The 27,457-nt window shown below is 36.7% G+C and overlaps 1 protein-coding gene across 1 annotated transcript in view; it reads left to right on the top strand.

Annotated features, from left to right (window-relative positions):
* Positions 1-27,457, top strand: part of igsf9a (immunoglobulin superfamily, member 9a) — a 181,162-nt gene that overhangs the window by 81,361 nt on the left and 72,344 nt on the right. The window contains exons 5-7 of the mRNA XM_030150820.1: positions 1,642-1,778; positions 9,987-10,098; positions 16,002-16,143. Coding sequence (XP_030006680.1) covers positions 1,642-1,778; positions 9,987-10,098; positions 16,002-16,143 — 391 coding nt within the window. The remainder of the gene's footprint in view (positions 1-1,641; positions 1,779-9,986; positions 10,099-16,001; positions 16,144-27,457) is intronic.

Raw genomic sequence — 27,457 nt, 5'->3', positions numbered from 1 at the left:
TCATGGAAACACAGCTGCTGTCTCTGTAAAACAAATGGTTGTGTGGAAGTTGGCACAAGCTCTAAGTCTGTAGCAGAAACTAAAAATATAGCTGTAGAAAAATACTCAGAATATATGAAACAGTTACTGTGCAAGTACAAGAGTAATGTTAAATGTATAATCAAAGTTGTTCAAATCTATGTCCTCTAGTTATTTTTTGTTTTTTTTAACATAACCTTATATTCTAAATGCATAAATGTTGCCACAAGGCATTGACTGAATGACTTGATTACAGTTGTTAGGTTTTGTTGAGACAGGAAACAGACAAGGTCCTTGGTTTGTCAACCTCGTTTTGTGATGCAGACCCCTCCTCACATCCATCTCTAGACAATACAACACACCACAAGAATCTGGCTAAAAAAAAACAAACAAATGGATTTTATCCTTATCTTGCCCATAATCCCAGCAATTTTCAAATTAGAAGAAAACAGTGTTTTACCTCACAGGGGCTCAATAAAGCTGTGTGTCCCTGATGATTGTCATAAAGGTGTGAAAGTGCAGGTTTATGTTGGTTTGTTTTCAGACACTGAGTTTCCTGATGAGATCTGAGACTCAAAGTGGCACCAGAACATTCATGTTCACAGATCCTTAGGCTACTGACATTTTCACTCCAGTGTGGATAATAATAACGTGTCTTGATGACAGTTAAGTGCACGTGGCCTCATGCAGAACAAACAGTCTGCCAGAGGTTTATCTATGAAGTCTTTTCTTACCAGGAGACAGTTTAGACCAGGGGTGTCAAACTCATGTTGGTTCAGGGGTCATATTTAGCCCAATTTGATCTCAAGTGGGCCAGACCAGTAAAATAATGACTTCATAACCTATAAATAATGACAAATCCAAGTCTTCTTGTTTTAGTAAAAAAAAAAACAAATTATGAAAACATTTACATGTTACAAAAAAGATGTGAATAACCTGAAAACAAAAGAAACTTCATTTGAAAAATTAGTGCAATTTTAACAATATTCTGCCTCGACTTATTATTTAAACATGTACATTACATACAATGTTGCATAAACATTTGATAACAGGCACAATATTGTTAAAATTTTGGAGTTTGGAACTAAAATTTGAACAATTTCTACAATATTCCATCTCTTATTATTAACACAACTACAGATCACAGTGGATCCATAAATGCACAAAACATTTAGTAACAGGCAGAATATTGTTAAAATTGCTCATTTCAGGTCTTTTTTTTAAATTTATGTATTTATTTGCATTTTATTGTGAAAGAATAGTTTTGTTAATGTTAATATTTTCACAGTGTAATGTTATTTTTTTCACTTAAATTTTTTTCCCACATGATTTTTCACAAAGAAAATTTGTAGTTGTCATTATTTATGGGTTATTGTGTCGTTACTTTTACTTGAGATCACAATGGTCTGTATGTGGAACCTGAACCAAAATGATTTTGACAACCTGGACTGTACAGGTTAATTTTTGCTCATTCATCCCGCAGGCTGGAATGGAACCTTTGGCGGGCCAGATTTGGCCCCCGGGCCGCATGTTTGACACCTGTGGTTTAGATGAATAAATGCAGATAAAACACCGTATTCATGTGTTTCATGCTGTTAAATTCTTGAATCTGTTGTCTTACAGCCCCTCCTGTCTTCAGTAAAGCCCCGCCTCCCATCCTGGAGGTCCTGATTGGACGCCCGCTATCACTCATTTGTGTCGCTAATGGCAACCCAACACCAACCATTACCTGGCTAAAAGATGGCATAGTAATTCAACAGGTAAGTCTTGAGTTGTGTTTGATTTATATGACAAATAAAATGTTAATGTATAAGAAATAAATAATAGGAATACATAGATATTTGATTTATATGATTTATAAGATGACCACTAGATTGTTTTTCTATATAAATATAATTTGATCGTCACCATTACTAGACCACTGTTACAAAGTACTGAAAAGTCCAAATGGGTTTTCTGTTGCACATGTACGGTGCAAAAAATCTGGTCAAAGATGCAGGAAATGTGTGGTTCACAAAATTAAAAACATAAACTGTGTTAATGACATCAAGAACTCCATTTTCTCATTGACAAGGAACTTAACCTTTTATTATCCAAAATTATATTAAATTGTATGAATGTCTGATGTGAAAATACAAAGACTGAATATCATCATGAGAATCCAAATGTCACTGGTAAATCACAGGTGACTAATAATTATTACCAAAGCTGGACCTTGTTTTTGAGTTTATTCCACTTGTAACTTTTAACTGTCCATCAGTATAAGCTTCAGAGGTCTCAGCAAACTTGGTAAAAGGTCAGACGTGACACATCCACATAAGTTTGCATTAACAATATACAAGCTTAATGAGGTAGATTTGAGAGCCGTCATGCAGGCACCACCCAGAAACTAAAAACAACACCAATCTGTCACCAATATGTCTTGCAGTCAATTACACAAGTGATAGTATGTCAATGGATTAAATATGTTCATGCAATTTTGAGTTCGCTACAGGTGCCTGAGTATTTATAATAGAGCCTAGAATGAATGTGTATAATCTAAAAGTATAATATTAAATGGAGAAATACAACCATTAAAGTAGATGAAATCATGTATAAAAATCACAAAATGAATCACATGGAGTAAGTGACATAATTAGTCATCGATAACAACTAAAATCGAAAGGATAATACTTTATTGTAACATGGTCCAAAGATGTTAAAGTAGTATTAACATGTTGATTTTTATACGTTTGAAATGTTAACCCGTATTATCAAACATTCAATGTCACTGCATTTTTGTCTGTTCCAAGCCGAACTTTATTTTTTAGAACTTCTCAATTTTCTGAACAAAACAGCTTTTCAGTAGCGAGGAGTGTTTATTAGAGACAATCGTCATAGCAACTGAGGTCAAATACTGTACGCTTTCATGATTTTCAAATCTGACTTATTACAAGTTTTCAGTTTAAAGAGAATAAAAAAAGCCATGGATGGTGAGTTATGCTGCAATTTTTTAAAACATGTTTTTAATCAATCAACAGCCCTAGTTAAAAGAAAAGACCAAAAAAAAAAATCACCAGGCATTTTAAAATTTTAAAATGTAAAACGTTACTCATACCTGAAATACATAAATGCATCATAAATAACCCCTGCATCAAAATAAGTGCAGCTGAAGTCTCACTGTCATTGCATTTCTTCATTTCTACATGTTATTCTGTTACATAATAAACTGACTTGAACTGATGCAGAGTTGAAGGTTTTTTCCAACAACTTCTGTCCACATTATTCACTCAATGTCAGAGTGTACCCAGTCGCCGCTATTGTAGCAGCGTCGACTAGAGACTGTTGCCCAAGGGAGAATGAGAAGAACGCAGACGACACTGAACATGTGATGCAGCTTTTAACGAATGCAGAATAATTTTATTTTACATCGCCTGCAGTTCAGCTCTCAAACCACCGTACCGTAGAGAACATGCATAATCGAAATGACACTGTTTCAGTGATGGGATGGGAATTAATAAAAATTCAACAGTTCCGATTCCATTATCAATTTTGCTTATCGATCCAATTCCTTATCGATTCTCATTGGGTGAGGGAATAAAAGAGTACAAAGGGGTTTGTTTGCCTTAACTGTCTATTTCCATCTCTGCACAGAAAATATAACATATACAGCAGTAGTTTCCAACCTTTTTAGGCTCATGACCCCATTTTAACATCACAAATTTCTGGTGACCTTAGACATTCAAAACGGAGACTTTTTTTAAATCTAAAATTAATTTGTTTTTGATCATGTAATAGTTTGCTATACTATGTTGCAAATAAACGTTATTTTAGATGACATTTAGTCTATATAATGTATATTATTATGGACGGAGGCAGAAAAGCCAGGTGTAGATTACTGCACAAAGTGAGAGTTTTATTTTCCTTGGTCAGGATATGTACAGTCAGTCCAACTTGGATTTACAAGGCTGACAATTAATACTGAACAAACAATAACTCAAACTATGAATTATGAAAGAGCTGCAGCATCTGAAACCGACCACAATGAACATTTGAAAGATAAACAGTACCACAGTGCTTCAGTTTCAGCTTCAGGGTTTGTCATGTCTTTTATGGATTGTGATGGTCTCTCTCAACGCACCATATATTTTTTATTAGTACATTTTTTTTTAATTTTTATCAATTACTAGAAATTTCAGGTGACCCCATTTAAATTCCAGGCAACCTCATGTGGGGTCCTGACCCCAAGGTTGAAAAACACTGATATACAGTGTGCACAAATAATAATAACAGATGAAGCTGGGCCCGGTTTGTAGGGGTGAGGGTGGGGGGCACCATATGACCGTACAGATTGAAACTGAAACTTAAGATACTTTACTAATTCCTCTATGCCTCCCGCTGCCGTGCACCTCATTTTCCTTTTCCCTATCTTCGGAAACCTTTATTTGAGGGGGCAGGATGTTTGCCCCTCCCCCCACGAACCGGGCCCGGATGACGCCCTGGTGTTTGCTCTGTTGCTAGATTCACAAGTGGTAGCGTATCAAACACATGACATTCCTGTAAATGAATCACATGCTGTGTGGACAAATGTTTGAGCATATTGGAGGGATTTCCCCCCTTTTGAAGAAATGGAAGCTTTGCAGGTGTTATAAGTGCCCTGGTGTTGTCTTTTTGTGTGAAATATGGCCATACTTCGGAGTGTTTCTGCCTCGACACCATGTTGGCTACATTGTAAACCAAAACAGTGCAGCATATGTGTGACGTCATCACACACGCGCAATGAAGGATCAATAAGTGGCATCATTAAGCAGGCAGGTAAACAAATCTAAGGAATTGAGCTACTGGGAACCAGTTCTCAAAAAGAACCGGTTCTCCATTCCCATCCCTAATCAGTGATAACATGAAGAGTTTCTAAACTGAAAACTCCAAAAGCCTTGTTTTGTTCTGCAGGGATAGATTGACAACAGAGGAACTGTTGCATCTACTGATGTGAACTGTGATCTCTGAAGACTTTAGTTTCTTTTGCATGAGACTGGAAGGTTCTCAAGATGCAATGATTCAAAGATTTTTTTAATCACCAATTCACTAGATGCACAGGACTATACAACCTAATGAACCAAAACAAAACATCTAAACATAAATAAACAGATCTACATCATAAATATGCCAGACCCTAAACCCCACATGGCTGATATACAAATCATGTAAACTCTTTATTTATGTGGATAAAGGCCCCATGTCTGACTATGAAATCATCTGAGAATATTGGACTGTGCAGACTACAAAAGGACTCAGGATAAGGAAATGAATCATCTTTAGGTAGATAGGCAAATATGTTTAAATATGTTTGTAGTTATTTAGAACATTTGAATTTATTAAAAAGGGCGACAAGGTGGTGCAGTGGTTAGCACTCATGCCTCACAGCAAGAAGGTCCTGGGTTTGATTCCAACACCAGTCGACGGGGGGTGGGACCTTTCTGTGTGGAGTTTGCATGTTCTCCCCGTGTCTACGTAGGTTCTCTCCGGGTACTCCGGCTTCCTCCCACCATCCAAACACATGCACTGATAGGTTAATTGGTTAATCTAAAATTGCTCATAGGTGTGAATGTTAGATTGATTGTTTGTCTCTATATGTCAGCCCTGTGATGAACTGGCGACTTGTCCAGGGTGTACCCCCGCCTTAGCCCATAAGTAGCTGGGATAGGCTCCAAGCGACCCCCGTGACCCTAGTGAGGATAAAGCGGGTTCAGAAAATGAATGAATTTATTACAAATTATAAGATATGCCTTTATTAGTCCCACAAGGGGAAATTTCAGATTTTATATATAATGTAAATTGTGTCTTTTACCACATGTTTAAGGACCCCCATTTATAGTTGAGGACTCCTTCTGGGATGTCCTATTACAAAATGTATCTTGTAAATTAATTGTTGATCTTGACTGTTTGTAATAATTTTGTTTGATTGATTGGTTGACAAACAGAGAATTGAGATACTGTTTGTCTCTCACCTTGTTCTTAAAAGCCATGCAATTTTTTCTTTTTAAAAAATACGTAAAAATAGAATACAAATAAATAGTGTGTATATAAGTCTATTTACAATAGCAGCTGTAGTGCAATCAGTAAAGGTTATGAGGTGAGGAGGTGAATAATGTATCAAAACAGCAGCAGATATGACAATAGGGCTATATTAGAGACTATCTAATAATAATCTAATATTTATAAAGCAATCTCAAAGACCAAATTATTCACAAAAGGAGATGATTTAACAGTGTGGCTTCTCTCTCAGGGTCCATATACGTCTTCATTCCACTGTATATGACACTTTTAATGGTGAAAACAGCTCAATGTGCTACTTTTTGGCCTAAAATTATTCTGACTCTTTTCACCTTGATGTTGATGTTACAGATGACTTAGAAATAATAATATTAATCCCTTCAATGGGAATGCTCCAGCCCCTCAGGAAGTGTCTGATGGAGATATGGAGAACTGCTGCTGTGATTGGCTGCTTTGTTCTTTCAGTTGGGATCTGAACTAACATGTTAAAGCACTAAAGTCAGCATTAGTGAGCTGAAGAATCATTGTTATTGTTGGATGAGTTGGATGTGGAGCTCCAATAGGTCCTGTTTGACGGCCAAAGTGATGGCAACATTTTTAATATTGCATAAAGTTAGAGAAAGATTTTTTTTTTCCCATATCCTTTTCAGATCTTCATATAGTTCTGATGATTCTGACATCCACATCTTCATTCAGCCCCTCCTCATCCTCATCTGAGCTTCATCCACAGCTCACATGTTGGGTGGAGTCGGATAAAGTTACACTTTAACTGCCAAGATGATCAGGAGAGTAACTCCTTTATGTTAGCACATTAGTTGCAACAAAAACAGCCTCAGTCAGTCAACAGCTATCCATTTAACCAGATCAAATGATAAATCATATTTCTCATCTTTCACCTGTACAGATGAATAGTCTCTTCCATGAACAGGAAACCACTGAGAGGTTGATCTGGCCTGTGATCAGATGAACACTACACCATCTGTCAGAGTTGAATGAGGCGCTGAGGCCAACTGCTCCTTTTATTGTGGAGTGGTTTAGTGGAACAGAATGGAACAAAAATATCAAATAGTGTGAAAATACCCCAAAATGTAAGGGGATGTATAAAAACCTTATTTTCCAGAGATATAGTAACAATGAACGGGAGTACAACAGTAATAGTTATTGATGGTATGTTATTATTTCTCTTTTTCAGTAATTTAATAGCTCACCTATTCTTTTTTATGGACTGTATACATTAGCTCATTAGCCAAGTCTTATCAGTTTGGGGTAGGACAATACAAGCCCGGCTTCTTCCTATTTCATTTTGGATATAACGTGTTGTTAAAGAGCCACAATGAAATAGTTGCACATTGTGTGACATGTTTTTCCTTTTTTGTTGTTGTTAACTTATCGCCTTCAGTATTCTGCAGTGTTCCGTTTAAATTTGTAATTTCTTTTTGCCTTTTGGTCACCTTTGTATTTGACTTCTACTTATTTTTGAAATAAAGTTTTAATTACCAGTATCATTCATGCAGCTTCAGTTGATCTTTGGCTGCTGTATGAGTAATCAGACAGTGTGTAGTTATTTCTATAGGTAACTAACTGATGTAGTTATCAGCAATGCAGTTGCATGCTATTTTTTTTGTTTTTACTTTTTATTTATATATTTTCATTTTTCCACGAAACAGAATGTTCTCTGACATAGGACCCTACGAATTAAAGCACAAGTAAATCATGGAATACAATAGAAATAACAGAAAGAGGAGTCACATGGAAAATAAATATTTGTTTGTGCCAAGGAAAATTACAGCAGTACAATATCAGTTGTAGAGAGACATAACAGTCTTATAATAGCCCCCATTCCTTTTTCAGTCACCCAAATACAGAGTAATACAGTTCCATCTTTGTTCAAATGTGTCCATCTTTAGATGTAGACTTGCAGTCATTTGCTCCATAGTGTAGAAACTTTTCGGTCTCTGTACCCACTGAGTTATGGTCATGTTTTTGGATCCTTCCAGTTGAAGTTGCATGCAATTTTTGTTTGTTTTCACACATTTCACACTGTGTAGAAACAATAAAAATAAAATTTAAAAAAGCAATGTAATTTTTAATATTTAGTGACATCTAGTGGTTTCACTGCAGAATGCCACCACCTGAAAACCCCTCAGCTCATATTCCTCTACAATGGCCACTAAAAATACAAACACCCTTTTTAGAAGAAGTATTTGGTTGGTTCACACTCAGGCATAGATGAATTGTATTTGGATGCAACCCAGTATAAAACAGAAAAAGCAGAAGTAGTCCATAGACAATATAGGAGAATATCTGACATATCTGGACAGATTAGTGAACAAACCCTCCATGACATCACCCATTGGTTTGTAATTTGCAATTTTCAAGCATAAAGATGTGGAGCATGTTGGTTTTATGGAAGGAAACTGAAAACACCAACTACATCCACTAACAGTGTCATAACAAACCCCATCAGGTCATTTCGGGTCCTTAAATACAAACACATACAGTCGTGTTGATAACAGTATAAATGTCCAAATACACTAATAAAGACTACCTGTGTTAATTAGCAGGCTAGCTGACAGACCATAGAATTCAATACATATTATTGCTAACATCAGCTAATGCAGCTAAGTCACTGGTTATTGTAATGAATCATCAATAAACTTCTTGTTAGAATCATCTGATGGTTTTATTAGTGTATATCCTAAACAAAACTACAGCAGAGTTATTTTTTCAGGGACAAAACAAAGTTTTATTGTATAAATACAAATCCTAAATGCCAACTTGTAATGCCTGAGTTAATGCTAGTAAAGAACGAATGGCACAGAAGACACTGACGTCAATCACAGTGGCCACGCCCTTATTTATACAGAAGTTTTGGTTTCAGTGTCATGTAAATTCACCCCATACAGTCGTCACAGAGAAGGACATAAACCAAAACCATATTTGTATCCAGCTGTATACCTGTAAACCTGGACATTTTGATACAGGGGTCTTGTGGGAGTTGACTCATGTTAGAAATCTGACCCTAGTGGACACCCAGTTTACTACAGATTCAGATACCTTCACTTTTCAGTCTCAACAAAAACACTATATTTCTTGTATTCAGGTTATTAGATACCAATATAAACACAATGATGAATATTACATTACATTTTGGCCATTAGGTCCTTCTAAATCCCCCTAAATGCTACACACTGACTGTTCCATAGTTTCAGAAATGCAGTTTGTCACCTTATAACTAATCCTCTTGAAGATCCAGTTTAGATAAATAACCCCCACAACAGGGTAATTCGAAAATGTGCATGCATAAAGTAGTACAAAAAAGAGAGTGAGAGTTGCATAGTTTTATTTTCATGGGTGTTTATGGTTTTTCATTCTATCTTGACTCCAGAAAATAAAAGGTCAAGGGTAAATTTTCAACTCAAAACTGCACAGCACTGGCTTGTCTATGTACCTATTGTACACACCTCCACAATCAGGGTTCATTCAAGAGTTTGTTTGGCTCAGGCTGCTTTAGAAATCCATTCATTCACAACCTTTCATGTAACAATATTAGATAGTGTTTTGAAAGTGCATCATTGTAAGGACTCTCAGTGCAATACAAATGACACTGAAGAGTCTGGGTTCTGTTGTGAAATATGTTTCATAATAAACCTTTGTAACATGGAGAGGGATGTTTTTATATCTTGGCAAGTGTGTCTCAAACCAACACTCGGTTTTTGAGTAATCTACTCTACCCGGTCCTTTGAAGCTGGGTGAAGCCGTCTGATCGGCCCGAGATGCATGAAGGGACTCGGTGTAAACAGCGTCTATCTTTCTCGCTGTCTTATCCGTTTGTGTATCATTTTTATCTCTGCGTATTCCCACAATCTCTGACATATATCTGTACGCATTCACCCTCCCCCTCCACCTGTCTGTTTATCTATCATATTTACCAGGACGGGGTCTTATCAGTGCGAGCAGCGAGCATGCAGTCAGCAGGACAGTACACCTGCCACGCCTCCAACTCGGAGGGAAACGTGACTCGCGTGACAACAGTGAAGATCAAAGGTCAGTTGTTGCCTGTCTGTCTTTCTGTCAGTCTGTCTTTCTGCATGCCTGCCAGTTCCTTCAGTCTCTCTGATGTCGGTTTGCCTGACTGGCTGGAAGCCACAGCAATTTACATTTGTGTTTCTCCCTCTTGCATCAGAAGACAGAGTGGTAAAAGAAGCTCAAACTGCATTCGACACTTATCCCTGTCACCCTGAGGTTAATACTAATATAATGACATGAGACAAGATATCATCTGGGATCGACGGACGTAGACTTATCATGACAAAGTTTAAAGTTGTGTTGTAAATGTGGTGCTGCAGTTTCCTGAATTTCATCTGCAATAATGAGCAATTTTAAAATGAAAATCACATGGAAATGACTTCTGAAAACATCAAAAGTTGTATTAAACTTGTAGACTTTAATGTATCCACACATGTTTTCAAATACACAGTCCAGTTTGAGGATATATAGGTACAAGTAAAATATGCAGATGCAGCAGTGTGTCATAGGATTACACCGACACAGCACTGCATAATACATTTGGGAATTTATTTCTGACTTCTTCCTTTGACTCCTACACACACTCCTACTGCTCATCTCCTCATGAGAGCCAGAACTCGTCTGGAATGTGGCACTTCAGGGAAATATTTAGTTTTTGATGTGATTCGACTTGAGCTTCCACTAATTTTCAAGTCGCACTGGTTGCTTTTTTTTTTTTTTAGCCTTCACTGAAAAATGGTGTTTAAATAATAATCAGCACAAGCTGCTCTAATATGTTCAGTTTAAGTCACATTATCTGTGCTTTGGCTGCGTTTAGGGTTAACGTTGCCACATGGATGGATTAGACAAACCTAATAGCTGTTCTGGATGTAATCAGTTTAAAGTCAACTCTAAACTGTCATTCAAGCATTTATCTGCCTGTGTTTAGGGCCGTAAACCCGATCTGATCTGATGATAACGATGCAAAGATCATGTGTTAATGTAGAACATGCATGAAATGTGCAGCGTCAGTCTTCATTAGTCTTTTATATATAATGGCACATTTGCTATTTACAAATTACATGAGGTCAGAATATTGAGTGTTATATGTATTTCATTCAGTTTCTATTTTTGAGAAGTTCATGGTATTTATTGTCATTATTTACACCTATCTCGGCATCATTAGATGTTTAATCACTCTGAAAATATGTGTCTGTCTTCATATTTGTCTTGTTTTATCACTTAATTATCTTGTTTCTTAACAGATGATTGCTTTGAAATGAGAGTAGAATGCAAGAATAGAGTTTTTTAGCTGTATGTGAGTGCTTTATGTGGAGGCTGTTGTCAGACTGTGGGTACAAACTATATTTGGCACCTCAGATTCACAGTCATTGTACACTTGTGTTGACCTGCCCAGGGACTGCAGATGGAAACTAACTTGTAGGTAAATCTGGAACCATGGAACTTTTCTCCTAGGGGATTAATGTCTTTTTTGTGCATGGTCACTGTTAAATAAATGTAAGTAAAGTTATAAAGTAAAAAGTTACAGGTGGACAAAGTAACACTGCTGCAGAATAAACTGTCTTTTCCATGTAGCATTACATGTGGGCGTAGTGGGTGGCATGGTGGTTAACACATTCTACTTCCAGAACATTCCCTGGTTAATTCTCAGTCAGACCTGTGTGTAGGTAGGTTAATTCTCCTGTCGGTACCCTGACTACTGATGAGGATTTGGAGTAGGCTCCTGACTGCCTTCGGTGTGCTAATGCTAATGGATAATGCTAGGTACTGTGTGTATTAGCATGGGTAAAATGCAGAGACGGGACTTTCTCTCCAAAGAACATAAACTGAATTCACCTTTAACCTTACCTGATCTATACAGGAAAACTGATTTATTCTATACATGTGAGAATGCTACCTCCTGTCACTTATACTCATATTTTTCCTGTTAATCAGCTAGCGTTAGCATATGAGCTTTTGCTCATAGCTAGCAAGCTAATGGCAGTTTATCTGATAGGAAATTGGAAATTTTTTTAAAACCTAAAAAATTATTTTTGAAAATGTGGGCTTTGGAGAGTATTAAAGGCTGCAAATCCTATCTATTTAATTATTTAATCATTTTCATTAATTTCAATTGGAAATATCTCTATTTCTATTTTTATCTTAGGGGGTCTATCTTTATACTTAGGGGGTCAAATGAGTGGCCATTTTTGTCAAAAAAAAAAAAAAAAAGGTGTAAGAAATGCATAGAACTGTGTTGAAATAATGCTAATATATTTATGCACACTCTACTGATAGTATTTGACAGTGGAAGCTATATTTTCAGAAATATTGGATTTTGAATATGGTATAAAAGGGTTAGGGTTAATATGGTACGATAATGCCAACACCTGGCAGGGGAGTGAGGGGCATTGAAATTAATAAATTCAGTATAGAACAGAATATAGCATAGCATTTAAAATAATAACACAGAACAGAAGAAAATAAATTAGAACAGAATTCTTAAAATAGCATTAGAAAGAGCATAAATAACTGGTGGACGGACATGACAGTGGACAGATGTGACATTACCCATGATGATCTGGTCAGTACCAGTACTTTATTAGGAATAAACTTATATACTTACTATTGCTAATTCTCCTCTTATTCATAAATGTTAGTATTGTGGATCTAAAACAATAACAGCTGACACAAAAACACAAAATGTGGCAGTGGACGGATGTGACATGGTTGTTACAGATCCCATCATACTGATGCTCGGCAGCCATGTCACCGTTTCCACAAATGATCCCTGTGCAAAAACTAGTATCAGAATTATTTATTGTATAGTTTATCATCATACTAAAGAGTAAATAACAATATAGAATTGTTATTTCTTTATAAAAATGCTTATTATTAGAAAACTGTTGATTTAAAAAGTGACGTGTGACATTCTTAATGTATATATTGACGTAACATAAGCAGGATGGATCAGCACCATACTCCATATTGCAACCTGTAAAAATAAAACGTGATATGTTGTATATAATCTTGTAAGAAAATTTGGGAAATCTAAAAGAATAGAATATTTGTTTAAATTCAGTTAAAATATAACTTGGCCATTTGTGACATGAAAATATAGCATTAACTGTGATGAAATTGGACATTTTTGACCTGAAAACATAGTTCATATGACCATCAACATGTTTCAACGTAACGGAAATCCTGTAAATTTGCATAACTTGCATTTACCAACACAAAGTTCCTTTGGGGATTCACTTATATTGATTTCTTCTGCACAAAAACATAAATAATACCTTTAAGCAATTTTTAGCCAATCTGTATTTCTCTTTTTCTACTGTATTATACTCTGCACTAGTTCATAGTACTCAAAACTCATTGTACATAATCTATGGACTGTGACAAAGTTAGATTAAAAGAGCAAAGAAAATGGAATTAACCCTCTATTTCTTTACTATTTTATATTTTACAAAAAATGGGCATTTATTTAATAGGAAATTATTTTTGAGCTTCTATTTCGTCAGTGATATGAAATAATCTAGGACATGATGACATATGAATGGTGAATTAATGTATCTGAAGCTGCATTCCAGGCAATCCGTAACTCATGTTTTTCCAACCTTCTACCTGTAAAAATGCGCTGGAATGGCAGTCAAACCTGTGACTTCCCACCAGTGAACTCATACTAGATCTATGTACTCCCAGTTCTGAGCTCTGATGTCACGTAGCTTGTGAAACAACAATGGCGGCCCCCATGGATGCAGTGTTTACGTAAATTGTTTATTTAAACAAGGTATTGCTCTGACATTATTTTTTATCTATAAATGTTCTGCATAATCAGCAGCTACTCTAGCATTAGCTACTTTTTAGTCCATTGAGTGCAAGAATAAATTAATACCAAATGAGTATCCAAATATACAAATAACATAACATAAAAGGTAAAACAGCTTCTCTTGCCATATGCGCCGTTTTTACTCCTCTGTTTCTCTCTAAGCAAGGAGCAAGCACCTTTGGCAATAGAAATGATTTTAAATGAGAATAACGTACGGTTCACCTTGCTGGTTTGTTTACATGTAGCTCCCACAATTCCTTGCGCTCAAACAGTTTGTCGTGACTTGCCTGGAACGTTACAAAGTCGTGAGTTGTGGTTTGAAGTTGTGACTTACGGGCTGAAAAACTGGCCTGGAATGCAGCATATCACAAACGCTGGTCTATGATTTTACTAAATATAAATTCATCTATGGTTGTGTAAGACTTTGCATGAAAAGAGCTTTTTATCTAAATTTCTAACACCTTTGGAAATAAATGTGAATATAACTTTCTCATTTATTTAACACTGCACAAAATGAGGCCGAATGAGACTTAATAGTAGCCAAGGACACAAAATACAATTGAAATCTAGCTTTGGGTTCTAACAAATACAACTAATAAAAGAAAACTGCAATAAGCCCTTCACCTGACTGTGACAAACGGAGAAACAATATTAATATTCCTTGCCAATAACCAAAATAAATTCCAAAAAGATTAATTATATAATAAATCACCAAAGTAATCAAAGGAGTTCGAGATCTGTCAAGCATTGTGAGAGAAAACTTTAAAAAATACATAGCAGACATAACAAGCCTAACATTTCATTATTTGTGTTATGAAAATGCTAATGAAGAAAAAAAGTAACTTCTTTTGAAATGATTATGAAGTCCTGCGTTAACTTGTCAGAATGAGTTTTACAATAATAACTGATTTATTTAATTATCCCACATATTACATGGCCTTTTGTGAATTTTACTATAATTCAGAAATAATTTTGATAGTCATTATTATCATTGTTGTGCAGGCAAGTGTCAGAAAGTAAAGCATATCTAGTAAACCATAATATGATGTAGCAAACATTTATATTTTAGTAGACATGAGCAGTTAAAGTTGGACATAAAGGCTTAAATAAACTATAATGTGACTGTCAGTAGCATTAAAATTCCCATCTAATGCAGTTCCATTGAATATTTGATTCTAATTTGTCACTGATGATATTGCAGAATATTTCTATCAAATTATTGATTTCTAAGCCATGTCATCTTACTTAATACATGGCTATTTAGATCAATGACTTCAATCTCTGAACTTATTTATTTGTAAGCTTTTGGCACTTTTTTATTCAACAGACAATGAGACTCCGTTGGTCAGTGCCTCAGTTTTTATATTGTTACTATGACAACCAATAACTGCACTTTTTAAAAAAAATCAGCCTCTTTATAATCCTCTAAACTGTTGCTTCTTATAATTTGTTATTTGTATTTATTATTATGATGTGTGTTGCTGACCTCTTGGCCAGGTCGCCCTTGCAAATGAGATCTTGATCTCAATGAGTATTTCCTGGTTTAGTAAAGGTTAAAGAAATATATAAAATAAGATAAAGTAAAAAGGATTTTTACCTTTCTGTGTGGAGTTTGCTTGTTCTCCCTGTGTTGTTCATCTCTATATGTCAGCCCTGTGATGACCTGGCGACGTGTGCAGGGTGTACCCCACCTTTGCTCATAGGTAGCTGGGATAGGCTCCAGCACCCCCCATGACCCTAGTGAGGATAAAGTGCGTTCCGAAGATGAGTGAAAATGATTCAACAATTTAAAAGAAAATGAAATGAATGTGACTTGATTGATTGGGAAACAGATGGTTTCTAGTAAATGTACAATATAGCATGTGTCTTACTAAGAATATGTTCAACTCACTTGTGTGATGCCTCTAAAATATGCAGATTTGTTGTTTACATCACTGTTTATCATATCTTTTTAAGACAGATGTTCTTTTTTAAAAATCAGGTTTTACCAGCATAATGCCTAATGCTTAATGCCCTTTAAAGACTATTCTTGTGGCTGACTAACTGATAATTATTAAATGCTATAAATATGTGTGTGTGATTAAGTATGATGTGTTGTGCTTCCCACTAGGCCCACCCGTCATCGTCATCCCTCCCAAAAACACCTCCCTCAACATGTCTCTCAACGCTCTCCTCCAGTGCCAGGCAGTGGCTGATCCGCCCAACATGACCTACGTGTGGCAGAAAGGAGGAGACAACGTCTATCACATTGAGTAAGTGCAGTCATTTCTCTTTGTTGAAAATTTGTCGTCGAATCCATTTGGAGTCAAACCTGAGTCTGTAAAATAAATAAAAGAGTGCAGAGCATAAACCTTGTCAAAAAAGAAGAATCGACAAAGACAACACATAACAGTTTTTGCATAATGGTGGAAATGTGAAAAGTAAAACCAGAGAGAGATTAGTCAGAATACCTCTTAAAGTTCTTAACCTTCTGGAGCATGGTTTCTGCTACCTGGGGGCAGTGGAGGTATGTTTTTTGGATTTTGGATTTTAAGGTTTTTTCTCTTAGCAGAAAAACACTGGAAATGTGTTGAAGCAGAATGGTTGAAAATCCAACAACATGAATTTTTAGGCCTTAAAATGTCTCAAATATGATTTTGATAATTCTTTAAAAAGTTTATTATTATTTCTGAAGGTATTATTGGGGAAATTATCTACTGATAATTGGTAACAAAACTACAGTACACAACACAACATGGAACCATTGAGGTCTAATGCAAAGTGTGCAGCCGGAAGATCATCTGCAGCCAGTGTGTGGAGATGTGGTGTGTAGGTTCATGCACCGCCTCCTCCCATCAAAATATAGCTACTTTTGCAACTAATAATTTAAAAAGTTTTTCTTGTAACTTTACTTTCTTTTAGAAGATGTAAGTTCAGTAAGATTTGGCTTGAAAAGGGGACATTTAGTGCTCATTTGAGGCACTGTTTCCCAAACGTTTTTTGCTCAAGACCCAAAAAACATCATCAACTCATGGATTTCCATAAAGTCTGCTTTTTTTTCTTGGAGGCTTTCAACATTAAAACAATGCTGTATGGAAACACGGATGGACAGATATTGGTCTTGTTTCATCTTGTTACATCTTCACACGTTTTCCTTTCTCCTCTGCCTTTCACATGGGTCTGTTGAGGTTTACAAACTCTTGCAAACAACAGTCTTCTACTTCAATCAGGAAAATTAATGTACACGTCATATTATAGTTGTATATGTATTTCACTTTTGGAATAGACTATACATACTGCTGCTCATGTAGTACCAGTACGAAGTAGGGATGCAACGGCACTCGGGAAAATACTGGACTGTGTGGTCCGCCCTGCACAGGACAGTCTGCCGTTGTGGATTGCGTTTTTTTGGTTTTGCAATTGATTTTGCATTGGCACTTTTTATCCTGCTTTACAGGCCACTGAGTGTGTGTGCCTGTCCAGGCAGGCGAAAGCCCGCCCCCGTAAGTTAATGTCAAAACACTATTGTGCTTCCACAACGGTGATTGGGGGGATTTGGGTTTATAACTCTCAAAGGTTTAAGTTGCTCCACTGTCTCATCTGTGCAGTAAGTACACATGGAGTGTAAATGCAGCCGCGGCTTTTACCTCTTTCTTTCTCTCTCTCTCTCTCTGGACATGAGACTTTAGACTCAACACACATACAGTAACACACTATTACAAGGAAATGCGTATGGTAGATAACTGGCATTTTTGTACTGCATATGCAGAACAGGAATTTATTTATTAAAAAATAAATAAAAAGGGCACTTTTTTCAATGAGGCAAAAGGGCAGGGGCTCAAGTCCCCTTTGGGCCCTATGTGTGCATGTGTGCCTGTTTTATACTATTGTAAACAAGTAGTCAAGGAATAAGAAAGTGTTATTTTGCTCGGTGCAGAAAGAGTTATTTTATTCAGTACAGTGATATTGTTTGTTCCTACTGTGAAATTCAGTTTTTGCTGATGAGCAAAATAAAAATATAATTTTGGGAGAAAAAAACAACAGTTCACAAAACACATACCGAAACCGTGGCCCATAGACTGAGGTACGAACCGTACAATGGGCTACATGTACTGTTGCACCCCTAGTACAAAGTCTTGCAGCTGAATTATCTCCTCTACCCTGGTCCTCCCTTACCAGTAAATGTAAGCAGGAATAGAAGCAGAATTATTCAACCTACTTTTATATGATGTTGGACAGAATACTTGGAGCAGAATGTAAGTACTTGAAGCGAAGTGTAAGTAGACCAGTTCCTTCAGTTTTATCTCCTTCTGTAGGTTGTTCCAGGTAGTGGGAGCAGAAAATTTAAAAGCTTTCTTTCCCAGTTCTGTTCTGACTTTTGGAACACGTAGCGATAACGGATCCTGAGACTGTAATTATTGAAGTCATTCCAACAGATGTAGACCAGTAAGTATGATGGAAGCAGACCTAAAATACATTTATAAATAAAAGAATACCAGCGTTTCACTCTGTGCTTATAAAGATCTGTCCATCCAACTCGAGAATACAAAACACACTGAAGTGTGTGAGTGCTGAGGCGTGACAAACCTCAGAGAACTGTGATAAACCATATCAAGAGCATGTAGACACTGTGATGACGCATTCATATAAATAATGTCCCCATAATCCAACACAGACATAAAAGTGGCAGCAACAAGTCTCTTTTTTTCCTCAAAAGAAAGGCAAAATTTTATCCTGAAATAGAAACTAAATTTTAGCTTCATTCACTTTAAAAATTGCTGTATGTGAGGGGTGAAAGATAGTGAATCATCTATTAAAATACCTAGATACCTGTACTCAGATAGTTGCTCAATTTGATAACCATTAGAAGTGCTGATTAGAGGAAGGTCCAGCAGGGTCCAGCTGACTGAGCTGAATGTTACTGTTTTCAATATGCAAATAATATGCAAATCACGCCTTCCCAGCCTTTCCACTCAAACCCTCCCCTCCACGCCAAAAACGTGACAGAAAGTTGAAAAAACTGTGATCGAAAAAGAAAACCGTCATTGAAATTATAAACTGCCATTGATAAAACAGTGACATCAAATAAAAATAATATGATTTTCAACGTTATCAATGCCAATACCTGTTTTGATGCCATTACAGTTTTTTACAATACACGTTTTTCAATGCCAGTGTTTCTTTTTTCAGTTTCAGGGTGTGTTTTCAATGTGAAATTTTATTTTGAATAAACATTAGAGTCCTTTTTTTTGGCTCCATAGTCCTGTAGCTTTGACTTTTAAAAAATAAGATAACTTTTGTTTTGGATTTAAAACCAGTTTTAAATAAATCATAAAATTTTGATTGAACAACATTAAAGGCACCTTTATTTACCTTGAAACATATAGCTTCTCCTTTTTGCTGCCAATGCATCGCATCATTAACTGTTTTCTTTGGTTTACCCTCTATTGACCTTGTGAAAATAACTGTAGCTACTGGTAATTATTATGAGTGGGGGACAAAAGACCTGACCGGTTAGATGGAACCCAGATATTGGCATGTATACAGTGCTGGGACACCGATAAGGGGAGGGTAAACATGACAAATTCATGAGGCCCAGTATTTGTGGGGGGCCCATAGAGCAGTTGAGGGGCCCAGTGAATACAGGTTAGAAGTTGTGAAAATTTCGTGTGAGGTCCGCTGTATAACAGAGGCATAGAAGTTGGGAGTGGGACGCTGAAAGCATGTTAAGTTTCAGTTTTGTTTTACGCCATGTATGTACGGACCGCACCCCATGTGCATTACCCCCCAGTCCGACAGACTGAGAAGACAGTGAATTTATGAAGGGTCCACAACGGTTATGCTTTCATGGGGCCCACAAATGGTAGCGGCGCCCCTGATACAGTGTGTTGTTAAATGCATAACTGCTAATATTTTGGATCCCAACCCTAAATTTGAGAAAGTAAGTGTATGAAAAGGTTTTAATGTTGTGCACTGTTGCAAGTGTGGAGGAGTAGAGGAAGAATATTTATAGAAACTCCAATCAGAGAACTCGACACAGGAATCAGTACAGGCTAGTATCATAGATGTAAAAAACTGCTGTTGGCATAGAGATGGGGTTAGGAAAGGTCATCAAACCACCAGCTCCCAGCACAAATGACCCTCCAACATGAAGAAGTACATGAGCATGTGTGAGTCACACTCAACCTTTACATGCATCTTCTTGAAATCTAAAGAAACCCTGGTGTTACCACTTCATCTCTGACATATTATCGCAGCTCATGTCATATTGTTATCATATAAACTGTCTGCACTTCCCACATCTGTAGTAACATTTGCATTAATTTGGTCATTTGAATTCAAAACTCTGTCTCAGTTCTATGTAGTTCAGTTCACTCCTTTAGTTCTGTCCTCAGCCCAACTGTTACAACTGAAATATTTGGCTCTTGAGCTGCTCTACCTTGTTCAACAGCTTGTCTCTAACACTATCTTTCTGCTATTTGGTCCTGAGCACATGTTGTACTGTGGCTTTTTGTCTGAAAACTGCTGCCTGCTACAGCAGAAAACCGTGGTACAAGACACTAATAGTTAATAAAACAACACAAGGATATATAGAGCTGGGATTTGGGTGAAAATACAGTCTTATTTCACTTCAAGACACCTCATAGGCATATAATTGTATTTGCTAACAGCCATGTGAAGTCACCGGTGACAACTAATCTGAACGACCCCTTATTTGTTTTCTCTTGTTGCTGAAATGAGATCCCCTGAGACTAAACCCTGCTTCTTAATCAATAGAAACTAAGATTAACCTCAGTCCTGGACAAAGAAAATTCATGACTCTCATGAGAGTAAACGCATTTACACCGTGCATTTCCTGAAAGGCCAACATATACTCATGGATGTTTAACAAATACTACTGTTTTTAATTATTTTATATCATATCCAGAGACATAGCATTGTCATAGCATTCAGCTCTTTAACTTGTCTAGTTAAAGTCCAATGAAATTAAATGAGAATACTAAACGGACTCATGAGATCTAAAGAAAACTGAGTCAAAAACCATCAATTTTTCATGTAATTATTACTAAATAATTTATGTGATGCTTAAAACTCCTGCCCCTGAAGTATGACGATGCCAGATAAGGTCAAAATCGTACAAAAATATTCACTGCTAAGTGCTCTAAGTCCCTACATGTATGATATTTTCTTAGATGCGAGTTTCGCAACTATGTTAATTTTTGCTGCAATAGACGGAGAATGTTGACTTGATAAATGGCAGAGACTGTTCCACAACACTCCTTATGTTTTTATTATTCATGAAGACGAAACATCTTTGGTAATGCTTACTTCAGTTGCCAGAAGTTTATCTTGGTAAATGCATCTCAGTTTTTCACGTTTCAGTATACTTTCCCTCTGTTTGGTAAGTATTTTTTGGTATCAGTATATATTTATTGGATTATCATTGACTTCACAACATCTACAAAATAGCCTGAAAGCTTTAGAAATTTCCCAGTAGCTAATTGTCTTTATTGGGAGTCTATCTGTGACTCTGATTTTGGACTTTGTTTCTGGTCAATTTATGGCTCCTTACAGATTATCGACAGCCAAACAGTGTGATATGGTTGTAATAAACTTACAGTGAGTAGACAGACAGTGAAAAAATGATAAAATCTACTGAATCTCAGCCTACAATGTAAGGTTTAGTTGTAGAAGATAGTGACTTTGGATGATTTTTTTAGCTAACTATACATACCTGTCATGATGATCATGCTGAGTTCCCACTGGTGGCTCAAAAGTAAGTGGTAGCTTCACACTGTGAGATGTTCATACTAAATTGGTGAAACTGTCTGGATTTTTTTTCCAGATTGTCTTGGGTTGGCTTTGGTCCTTGAACCTCGCTCACAGTGTGACATACAGTGCATTCAAGAATTATTCAGACCCCCTTCCCTTTTTTCACTTCTATTTGCAGCTTGATGCTACAATCACTTAAAATAATTTTTGCCCACATTAATGTACCCTGTAATGACAAAGTGGACATTTTTGCAAATATATTAAAAACAAAAAACTGACAAATATCCAGACCCTTTACTCAGTATTTAAATTACACCCTCGAGCCTTTTGGGTGCAATGCAACAACCTTTGCACACCTGAATTGGGGGATTATCTATAGTTTTTGGATGCGCTTTTTTAGGGCATAAGTAAGATATTATTTCATGTTCTCAAGTGTCATTTAGGTGTCCCAAAATCACAAACTGTATAACTGGTATTATGATAAAATCTAAAGGAATTCACCATAGATATTATAAACTGAATTCAGATAATTATAACTACTTGCAACGCGCCATCTACTACAAAAAAAATCCTGCTGTTTCACACTGATTCAGGTATGCATTTCCATAGCAGTCACTCTCTATTTACATTGCAACTGCTGTCTTTTTAGGCTTTATGTAGCTGGTTAGAATAATTTAACCCTTAAAGACCCAAAAAGCTGCTGGTGACTAGAAGTATGCCCTGATATGAAACGTTAAATAACTTTTGATTCACTAATCTTATCATTACATTTAAAAAAAAAAAAAAAAAAAAAAAAAAAAAAACGTCCGGCAAAATGAGTTTGTCATCTTTTCAAGGTCATCAGCATCAGATATGACCCAAATGGATGTTCAGAGGTTCCACAGTGAACATGGAAACACCATCACAACCTTGATTCACCAGTAAAACACATAAAGTTTGATAAATGTCAGTGGTTGTAGATGCTTGTTTTTACTTTCCACTAATGATATATTTTGTAGAATAATAATGTTTTTCTTATGTTTGTCAGTTCTGATATAATAACCTTTGCATTTACTGTGAGGTTTTGTGAACATCTACATGACCCGTAAATTAAATATAGGAAAATACTTGATTAACCTGAAAAAAGTGAAATGCACATTATAGTGTAATAGCATATGGTAATAAATCACTTTTTAATGGATAAAAGTAGAAAAAATATCTTTTGGAAGACACCACAAAACAATTTTAGGTCTTTAAGGGTTAATATGACAGTGATAATGGTGATAATTCACTCTTTTAGGTGGTGAATAGATGTACTAATTCTTATTTAGCTCTGCAGTAGGACTGTCATTATTAACATGCAATTAACCCATCTGCAGCGCAGAATGACTCTGAACATCTCTGCCAATGCATTTGGGGCAGTTTGTCCAAGTAGAGTTACCGTTGCGCATGTGCAAATGGGCAGTTGATCAGGTAGTGACAGGCAGCAGAACCAACCCATAAAGATGGAAGACACTAAACAGCACGTTGGCCCTCTGGATGGAAATATGAGGACAAAAAAAACTCGATCGACATAAAGTATTATATGCACTCTGCAGGAAGGAGTTTTCTTTTCACTGAAGCACTTCCAGCTTAAAATACCACATTAACACGAAGCATATGTTAGTCGGGGATTCTGCTAGCACTTCAGCTAACACGTTGCCCAGCTTGTGACAAACACGTTAAGTGCATATATATTCCCTTCTTTCTTGAGTCTGTTTGCTCATGCAAAATGAAACGCGATTAGTATAGATTACAAATGAATGATATTTAATCATGATTAATTGAAATTAATCCACAGCAACCCTGTGATTAATCTGCTTAAAAATTTTAACCATTTGACAGCACTACTTTAAAGTAAACTTGTGAAAGATTTCCAATTATTGACTTCTACGTGAACAATCACTGCTTTATAATACAAGTCTTCAGAGAACGCAAACCTCTGCCAAGCACCCCGAACGGTGTGCATGTGTGGATCAAGTATTTCTTTTTAAATTAAACAGTTTCAAGGTTGTTCCATACAGCAGAAAAAGTCGAAGCTTGGTACCAGTCATGTGTATATCAAATTATTTTAAATTCCAATCAATATTTGTTGAGTTATAATGAAAAATGTGTCGTAAATGGGATTTTCAATGTTCAATTGAAATGTCAACAGAGTCCACATTCCACAGTGGATGTGGACAATTTTGTCAAAGCAAAGTGATCACAATTCCTCCTGGTGGAGGTAAAAATACTGTATAAGTATTCATAAAAGCATCATCATTCAGCACCATCATCTGGCTTCAGTTGAAGTGCGACATCACTAAAATGCCCATATCTTGTGTGAATCTTTGGTTTATACTCAGCTATAGTCTTCCATATGTCTAATTCCTGTCAGAAAAAAGTTCACACAGTGTTCATCCGTACAGAAAACACCAGGGGACGACAAAAACACTGAATCATTCGACTCTTGGAGCTGAACTGATTCTTATGTGACAGGTTCAGAGTATCCCAGGACAACAGGCTTTGGAGTGGTATAGACGTCTGAGGTAGCTCGCCTAAAAATATCTCCATTCACAGAAAAGAGGCTGAAAGGCTGTTCCCCAGTGCTCCAAAACCAGCATTAAATAACAAGGCTAAACATGTGTGACACAGATCTTTCCTGGTGGAGGGGTGTTGTCTGGTCAGATGAGATAAAAATAAAACAGTCTGGACATAATGATCAACGTTATGTAAGGAAGAAGGAGACTGAGGCTGGAACATCATGTCAAGTGGCGGGGGATTTCATTATACTGGTGACATCACGAGAGGTGGTATATTCAGAAATGTCAGCTGAAGACCAAAAACCACTAGAGCTCCAAAATACAACCAGGCCAGAGAAGTAAAAAAAAAAAAAAAAAAAAAAATATGTGCCCCTCATAAAGTCCTGATTTTAATTCAATGAACATTTGTGGCCTGAGGTGGTAAAGCAAATAGATTTCTATTAGAGTTCTGCAGGGTCTGTGGATCCCAAGCATTTCAGAATCAAAATCAAAATCAGCTTTATTTGCCAAGTTTGTGCACACAAACAATTAGTTTCTGGCTTAAACTTAGCACTTGTGTGTTTTAGAAGAAGTATATATATTAAAAAATAGAATAAAGAATAAGAATGTTTTCAAAACTGTACAGATAGTTTGACAACAAAAAGTAAATTGAACAATAGTGCAGGTGTAAAAGCTAATATGATATATGAGGACAATTCTGAATATAATGCAAATATACAGTCATATTTGATTCAAGTTGCATGATTCAAAGTGATTCTATATCGAGTTTATATTCCAAATTCTCACCAGCAGGGGGCAGTCTGGTACCAAAACCACCAACCAATTAACTCCATGTATCCACAGACTGTATTAGTCACTGAATAAAGTATAAAGCTCATTGTTTACACACATCTGTGTTATAGTATCATCAAGTTTTCTTCTTCAAACTAAAACTCTTAGACACTTGTTGTGACAGTTGCTCAAAATAACACTGTGCCTTATAATCTTCACATGTTGTGTCAGCTGATAGTTTACATTATAGCTCTGTTAGCTTAGCTCTGTTTTTAGATTGAAAACAGTCACAGTAAAAGCACTAATCACCTCTGTTTTCTGTACAGTTTGTATTGTCAGCAGCTGAACTAAAGATCTGTTTGGAATTGAACAAGCAAGGTCAGAACTGTTACAGTTTAGTCTGAACCGTGGTTAGACAAATGACAATTTAGCAAAAATAATAACATCCCATAATAACTTTATACCTTCGTATACCTCAGAATTAAACTCACCTGTGTAGAAGAAACAATGCCATTTCATCAAACTGCATTCTTTTCATTTACAGCTGTGTCCAGTGGTTCAAACTATGGCCTCTATTTTTATCATTTCTTTTCTTTGACTCTGAAAGTTGTTTCTTAGTGGTTCTCATCCCATCTGGTTACTTTCTGATGCTTTGTTCAAAGGCCCTGTAGTGTTAGTGTTCCTCATCATGGGAGACCAGCAGAGTGACTCACTACTCCCTCTAGTGGTCACAGGAATACATTGACATCTTTGGGAGAACTTCACAGCTCTTTATTTTAAACACTGATAATTTTAGGACTTCTTTTTTTTTTTAACTTTTTAAAAGTAGAAATGGTACTCGACACGGTGACACGACACGGTGGTGCAGTGGTTTGCACTTGTGCCTCACAGCAAGAAGGTCCTGGGTTCGATTCAAACACCAGTCAATGGGGAGTTTGCATGCTTTCCCCATGTCTGCGTGGATTCTCTCCAGATACTCTGGCTTCCTCCCATGATCCAAAGACATGCACTGATTGGTTAATCTAAATTGATTAGCCAATCTAATCTAAAAAGTGTGAATGTGAGAGTGATTGTTTGTCTCTGTATGTCAGCTCTAGGTATGAGAATGGAGAACTGGTTCTTTTTGAGAACCAGATCCCAGTAGCTCCATTCCTTGGAATCATTTGCCTGCCTGCTTAACGATTCTGGTTATTCTGCTCATCGATTCCGCCTTCGTTGCGCATGCACAATGACGTCACACGTACGCTGCATTGTTTTGGTCAGAATGTAGCCAACATGGCGTTGAGGCAGAAACGGTCTAAAAAGATGACACCAGGGCCACTTTTAACACCGTCAAAGCTTCCATTTCTTCAGAAGGGTGGAATCCCTCCAATATGCTCAAACATTTGTCCACACAGCATGGGATTCATTTGATACGGTACTTAACGGCACTTGTGAATCTAGCGGCAGAGTGAACACCAGGCCGTCATCCCGGCCCAGTTCCGGTTCCAGTGTGGGCAACAAACGTACCCCCTCAAATACAAGTTTCTGAAGGGGGAGGAAAGGAAATGAGGTGCACAACAACAGGAGACAGGCAGAGTCGAACCGGTTCCACATAGTGGAAATGCGGCAATAGAGGAATCAGTAAAGCATCTTTAGTTTCACTTTCACTGTATGCCCGCCCGCCTCCCACTCCCAACTGGGCCTGGCATCATCTGTTATTATTATTATTTGTACAGACTGTATATGTTATATTTTCTGTGCGTAGATGGAAATGTAAAAGACAGTTAATGCAAACACACCCATTTGTACTCTTTTATTCCCACACCCAATGAGAATCGATAAGAGAATCGATAAGGAATCGGATCGATAAGCAAAATTGATAATGGAATCAGAATTGTTAAATTCTTATCGATTCCCATCCCTAGTCAGCTCTGTGATGAACTGGCGACATGTCCAGGGTGTACCCCGCCTTCCCCCATAAGTAGCTGGGATAGGCTCCAAACGACCCCCGTGACCCTAGTGAGGATAAAGCGGATTCAGAAAATGAATGAAACAGTACATTTTTAAAGACAGTGGCACTGACTATTAAGGAAGTTCAAGTAAATGTGTGAGTTAAACTGAAATGTTGTATTGTGATAGTAAAGTATTTGGTGTAGGTGAACTAAACCTCAGCTGTAGATACAAAGATTAAATGCCACTGTCAATATGTTTCAGTCTTTATGGATAACTGAAAATATCAATGTTGCTTTATACATGTATTAAACACATCTGTACCAAGTGCTTTAACAGTTGGCACTGATCAAAGCTTCACGTTAAAGGAGTTGAGTGAAAGGTTTCTGTGGTAGCTCCAAAAAGATTTTTGCATAAATAAAGCCTGCGAGTGATGAAAGAATGAAAGAGCATTTTATTCCTCTAGTGTGTGCCCAGGAGAGAAAAGGCAGTACAACAGCAAAGATCCTGAGATGATAAAAGGTGTTTTTTGAGCTTTTTTTTTTTCTCTGAAATTTAAATCAGCATTAAA

Source organism: Sphaeramia orbicularis, chromosome 12, assembly GCF_902148855.1.
Source record: "Sphaeramia orbicularis chromosome 12, fSphaOr1.1, whole genome shotgun sequence".
In the NCBI taxonomy this organism is placed as follows: domain Eukaryota; kingdom Metazoa; phylum Chordata; class Actinopteri; order Kurtiformes; family Apogonidae; genus Sphaeramia; species Sphaeramia orbicularis.
Note: the sequence above shows the minus strand (reverse complement) of the source record. Positions and strands in the feature narration are given on the sequence as shown.